Here is a 6,340-nt window from a genome sequence, read left to right on the forward strand (position 1 = left end):
GCCCCCTAAAAACCAATGTTTTCAAAATCAGACCACATAAATCAATTACTTGACCAGTTCCATTTTATCCCAAAACCGCTTTTTAGCCAAAAACCGTTGATTTGATCAATAAACTGCCGACTCAGACAATTGAACTATTAAATCCAAGAATGATTTTTGACCGTTTTTATGTTATTTATTATTATTATTTTTTTTTATTAAGACAGGCCATTCAGACCAGACAATCGGATCCTAAATCCGATTGTCAATGCTTAAATAATGGAGCAACTTTGACAAACAAAAAGAGCATGACAGTAGGGATCACAAAAAAGACGAGGCAGGCCGTATGCGTATCATGCACTCCAAAGGAACGTGCGGTTTCTGTTAAGACAAGACCGTCATTGTACATGGCACTGTACCCTGTTAGATGACTTTGGTAAGAAGTAAGGTCTGTTTGGATAAATTTTTTCCTTTAAATGTTTTGTATTTTTGTTAATAATAGCTTTTAAAAATGATTTTTGACCCTTGAATGGTGAAAAGGCCATTTTAAGACAAAATCAAATGGCATTAAAGATGTTGACGAGTACATTAGACAAATAATAAAATAATAATGCCCGTTGATGTGGGTCTCACACAAAATTCTCACTTGTTTTTTCCCCTAGAAATTATTTAAGCTAAAAGAGCCAAATTATTTTTCTATTTTATTATTAATTAATTTTTAAATAAAAATAATTATTTTGTTTTTATTCTTGGTTAGATGTGAATAAGGTAAACTTTAAGTGGAATTAACTTGTTTTTTCCCCTTGAAATTACTTAAGTTGAAAGAGCCAGATTACTTTTTGTTTTATTAATAACTCTTTATTTTGTTGATAATTAATTATTAAATAAAAATAATTTATTATTAATTAATTTTTAAATATAAAATAATTAGTTTGGTTTTATTCTTGATCATATGTGAATAACTAGGAATTTTAAGTAGGATCCACCTATATTCTTCCTTGAAATTACTTAAATTGAAAGAGTTAGATTATTTTTTTTGTTTTATTAATAATTAATTATTAAATACAAATAATTATTTTGATTTTATTCTTGATCACATATGAATGATGGGAATTTTATGTGGGACCCATGTATAATTTTTTTGACTTAAACAAATGGCACATTATTATTAAGGGGTTTCTATAGTTCAGTCCAACTCAAAAATCTGATCCCCACCATATAGGTCAGATGAATCCTACCAATGGATTGATGTTAAATTCACGGGCAAGATGCGGTTTACAGGGGGCTACTAGTAGAGTAGGAGGGGCTGCAATTTCAGATTTTTGAAGTGGATTGGAGTCCATTTATCCCTATTACTAAATACAAATAATTATTTTTGTTTTTATTCTTGATCACATATAAAATGATGAGAATTTTATGTGGGACCCATGTATAATTTTTTTACTTAAACAAATGGCACATTAGAAAATGTTATATTATTTTATTATCTCCGGTGTATGACCTGACACGACAATACGTGGGCCGATGAAATGGATCATGTTGGCACGCAGGATTCCAATTCCTATCTAAACCAAACAAACATAGAGCTGTAAATCGGTCTGTACCACCTATGACCCGACATGATAATACGCAGGTTGTGCCAAGCACGACATGATGGAATGGGTTGTGTCGGGCTTGGAGTTTTAGGTCCATGGGCCAACACAACACAGCATGACTAAGTAGGTCGTGCCGCTCGCCGCCCACGTGTCGACACGGCCCAAAATGGCCCATATATATAAATATATATTTATATGTTTATATATAATATATAATATATAATATATATATAATTTTGTTTACAATTTTATTATACTATTTTATTTAATTATTATATATATAAACAATCGTATATGTCAAAAATCATATAAAATAAAAATTTAAACATTTTTTTCAATTTTTTTAAAATGGACCACTTATAGTTTGGCCTGGTCCACGGCCTGGCCTGGTCCAAGGCTTGGCCCATGGATCAGCCCGACCCATGACACGGCATGGGCCTGTGCAAGCTCAAGCTGTGGGCCATGCCGGGTCGACCCCCAAATTATCCCAAGGAAGGGAGGCATAGCCCGGGATGTCGCGTGGGCTGGCACAACATGGCCCACACTTTGTGCAGGCCACACGTAGGTCGTGCTGTGCTGACCCAACACGACCCATCTGATAGGTCTAAATGAATCATAGGAATAGACCATTCCAAATCCAATTCCATCTATGAACCAAACGGACCATAAACAATTTAAGTAATGAGCCTAAGACTTAAGTTATAAGTGGATTACAAAATTATATCGAGTTGGTGTAACTTGGCTTTACACTATAATACCGTATGAATTTATTACAGCACACTAATTCATTTGTATTTCTACAAGATAACAAGCCTAAGATTTAAGTTATAAGTTGACTATTGGTGTAATAACCTATCACCTTTTTGTTAAATTGGTTTTATATTAGTTAATACGGTCTGATTAATATTATATAAATTTCTTTATTAGGACAATAATAATCCATTTGTAATCTACGTGTTACAATGCGGATGGAAGTGTAACCCGCCCCGCATTGTAACATGTAGGTGTGTAGCCCATCCGGACTCATCTCTAACACAGTTCGTTTTCGTTTGAAAATAGCTTTTTGACTATAGATTGAAGATAAACATTGCCTTTTTAAACTTCGCCTGTCAAAAGTGGCCTTTTCCCAAAATTCAAAGGGTTGTCCGAGCCCAAAATACCTTTTAGAAACACTAATAATCTGAAGCCAAAATATCCACAAAACCAAATTGGGGTTTCAGCACAAATCATGAAGCCCACCGACATTTTTTTTTACTGTTTTGGTTTTTCTTTAAACAGTCTTAATAATGTATTTTTTTTCCATTCTTTTATAGGGTGTATATGTGTGTTTGTATGTTTGTGTGTGGAATTGAGATAGCACGCTCTTGCGGTCTGCAGCACCTCCTTCATGAGTTCAAAGTTCAAACCCATGGAGATGAAGATCCTTACTCAGAACTGGCATTGAGAACTGGGTCATTCTTTAATGCTCTCTTTTTTAGTCGGTTGTACTTTGATAACCGTTGAAGTGGCTGAACTGAATGGTTTATTGCTTTATGTTTTAGTGAACTAAGTTATTAAAGAGTTTAGCCTATGAGCTCCTTAATCGCTGAAGCTGCTGTAGGGTTGATTATCATACCCTTTAAATTATTTTATCCATTAAAATACAAAGCAAAATTCATTCAGTTGAGACTCTTAAGCTGTTCCCTTGATCCACAAAATGCAACGTTTGAGCTGAAAATTTAATTGGCTGATTCAGAGAAAAGGAGTAAGTGGAAAATATTTACTTGTAATTTCTTCAAAAGTACAAAGATTTTCCATGCAAAAAAAGAAAGAAAAAAGCAGCAGCAGCAACAGAAGAAGAAGAAGAAATGTAGTCTGGTTTTATCCCTTCTTACAATGCCGACTCACACGGTGAAGCCATCCAATCCCTTTCAAGGCCTTGGAAAGTCTAACAAGATTAGACCTCCCCATTCCCAACTTCATCTTCCCTGTTGAGAACCTCAAAGCTTGTAGGCAACACAATCGTTCAGCTGTTTCTTCATCTTCCTCTTCATCCTCATCGTACTCAACTCTGCATTTCTTTGTCTTCTTTTCCTTTTCCTTCTCTTTGTCTCTGTTTTCCACCTTAACCTTGCCTGATTCAGCTTCATAAGCCTCCCATAGTAAATCCATCCCTTCCTCTTTATCAACATTCTGTCTTTCTTCATAAAGCTTGTATGCTAATGTCCTCTTCCATTCCTTTTCTTTCCTCATTAACCCAAAGCTCCCAAGATTTGGAACCAGAGGACCATTAAGCTCTTGTGAAGTATTCTCTCCAGCATTGTCTGAACTTACATTGAGTGGGTTTTCGGTTCCCATGTAACTCTGTGCCTCAGATCCAGTACCAATTTGCAGCTTCATTTGGCATTCTCTAACCTTGTTGAGCACTGTATCCAGTGGCCGAACTTCCGTATCTTCTTTATAAGAAGTCTCTTCTAAGAGGCCTTTCTGGCTAATTCCTTCCAATTTCTGCCTAGTAATTTGGAGTGGATTTTCTTCTACATTGTAATCTAGCACTTCAGACACACTTGAACCAGCTTGATGATCTGAACAATTGACTACTTGAGTTTCATCAGTTTGTGGACAATTCTCTTTGTACCTGGTTTGTGAATTTCCAGCCAGATGTTCTTCTATGTCCAAACAAGTTGTATCAAAAACTACAGTACATGCTTCAAGCTCTTCGAAAAGGCAAAATTCAGCGACATCATTGTCAAGCTGCGACCGCAATGCATCTAGAACTTTATGAAATGAACTGATGCAGAACCCCACCTTAGAGCCTGAGACATCAGGAGCAAAATCTTGGGTGGGAAGTCCAGAAGAGATGGTGAGGAAAGCCAGGAGGAGGAGAGAGGTTGTCATGAAGAGGGGAGAAAGAAATGAGACAAGTCTTACAAGATATGGGGAGAAGAACATCAAGTAAGAGAAATATAGTGGGTGAGAGAGTATGATGGAACAAAAGAAGATAAAGTCAGAAAGGAGAAGGCTATAGAAATTGGTGTTAATAGTGTTGAAGAAACAGAATTCAGACATTTCTTCTCTCTTCAGGTGAGAAATAGAGACAGGGATGGAGAGAAAACAGAATGAGATGGAAATGAAAATGGAGACTGTGATGAAGAAAAGAAGAATGGCTTTTGTTTTGCTGTAGGAAAAACGAGAAAGAAGAGAAGGGCGTGATTGGAACAGTGAAAGGGGAGTGATGAATAAAGGAGAGTAAGAAGAAAACAAAGTAACCAACACACGGGTGAAGCAACAGCTTTAGAAACGTCCTTCCAAGCCATCAATAATGGTTCCTTTGTAGGGACCAAATTACCAAAATGTCCATTTACAGATCACGAATCCTTCCACATATGAGACATTTCATCGTAATATTTCAACCACATTCCCCATAGTATCTTCTTGGGTCAAATACGTAATAATTGGTATCAGATCCCATCCCACATCCCAGGTTCAAATTACTATAAAGGTTATAAACAGCAAAAGCCATTGAAGGGGAAAGAGCTACCTGCCGCCAAATTAAGGAGCAAGGCTTAGCTGAATGCGATGGCTGTTCAGCGAGTTGTGTAACCAAACAACTAATGATAATGTTCTAGCCAGTAATCAAATATACGAAAAAGTACAGATACATCCAATGCAGAATTCTGAATTCCAGCCCCCCTACTATTAGTCTTTTCTCCCCCTATAAATCACATTCTGGCTGTGAATTTAGCATCAATTCACGGTCAGGATGCATTCCCCCTGTACTATGGAGCTATAAAATTCTAATTTGGGATGATTGGCCATTCTCCCTAAAATATATAGGACCTGTTTCTTTCACAATGAGGCCCATGAAGTTATTATTGGCATGGAATATTATCATTTATTCCACAATCAGTTGAACAGCCATCACTTAGAGTGAGAGCCATTACTCGGTGTAATGGTAAAATCTTGGTTTGCCAAGTGTGAGAATATAGATCCAGAGACCAAATCAGCCCCCCTTAAGATTGTCCCCCACAACGTCCCACAGAACATCCCTGCTGTGTATTGGGAACATCTCCCGATGATAATCTCAGAAATGATGATGTCATCATCGGGAGATGTTCTCAATACACAGCAAAGATGTGCTGTGGGGGGCAATCTTGTGGGGGGCTGATTTGAACTCATAGATCCGGGCCTCAGAACTGCCACTTTGTGCGACTGTAGATCTCCTACCCACAAAACACTACCTCCGTGCATTGAGAACATCTCCCCATGCATAATAACATGTAAAAGCATGAGATGTTCCTCATGTGTGACTGCGATCCCATGTGGGTGGGTGTGGGTAGAATCATCATGGGTAGGAGACCCGGACTCATTTTTTGCAAAAAAAAATACAAAAAACAAAAAAACAAGGCCAAAGATTAGGTCTGTATCCAATGCATCCCTCCCAAGACCCCCAAATAATCAGGATCATTATTGGATAATGGCCTTTTTTTAAGAGTGAGAACCACTAGGGTGTTGAATGCGGAAGAGGTTAAATGGACTTGGTGGTATTTAAAGATGATAGAGGTTAAATGGATTTGCTTGACATGTGACAACAATCTTAGCTTTGTTTATTTACGATGCAAATCTAAATTGGATACAATTTTTGCACCCAATTCAGTTTCTCATCTGTTTGTTTGCAACTATTATTTGGACTCCTACCTAATTAATACAACCTTTGTATTTTTTGTTCATTTACACTCATTGGCAGTACAAATTTTGCATCCAAAAAATTGGTACAAAATTTGCAC

At 36.9% G+C, this 6,340-nt stretch overlaps 1 protein-coding gene across 1 annotated transcript; it reads right to left on the reverse strand.

Moving 5' to 3' along the window:
- Window positions 1-3,323: 3,323 nt before the first annotated feature.
- On the reverse strand, window positions 3,324-5,197 carry LOC104609430 (uncharacterized). Its single transcript, XM_010275745.3, has one exon. The coding sequence runs from the start codon at window positions 4,620-4,622 to the stop codon at window positions 3,435-3,437; it is 1,188 nt and encodes a 395-aa protein (XP_010274047.1). The 5' UTR covers window positions 4,623-5,197; the 3' UTR covers window positions 3,324-3,434.
- Between the last annotated feature and the right edge of the window lie 1,143 nt (window positions 5,198-6,340).

The sequence above is a fragment of the Nelumbo nucifera genome, chromosome 3, assembly GCF_055504915.1.
Source record: "Nelumbo nucifera cultivar China Antique chromosome 3, China Antique-T2T, whole genome shotgun sequence".
Lineage (NCBI taxonomy): Eukaryota > Viridiplantae > Streptophyta > Magnoliopsida > Proteales > Nelumbonaceae > Nelumbo > Nelumbo nucifera.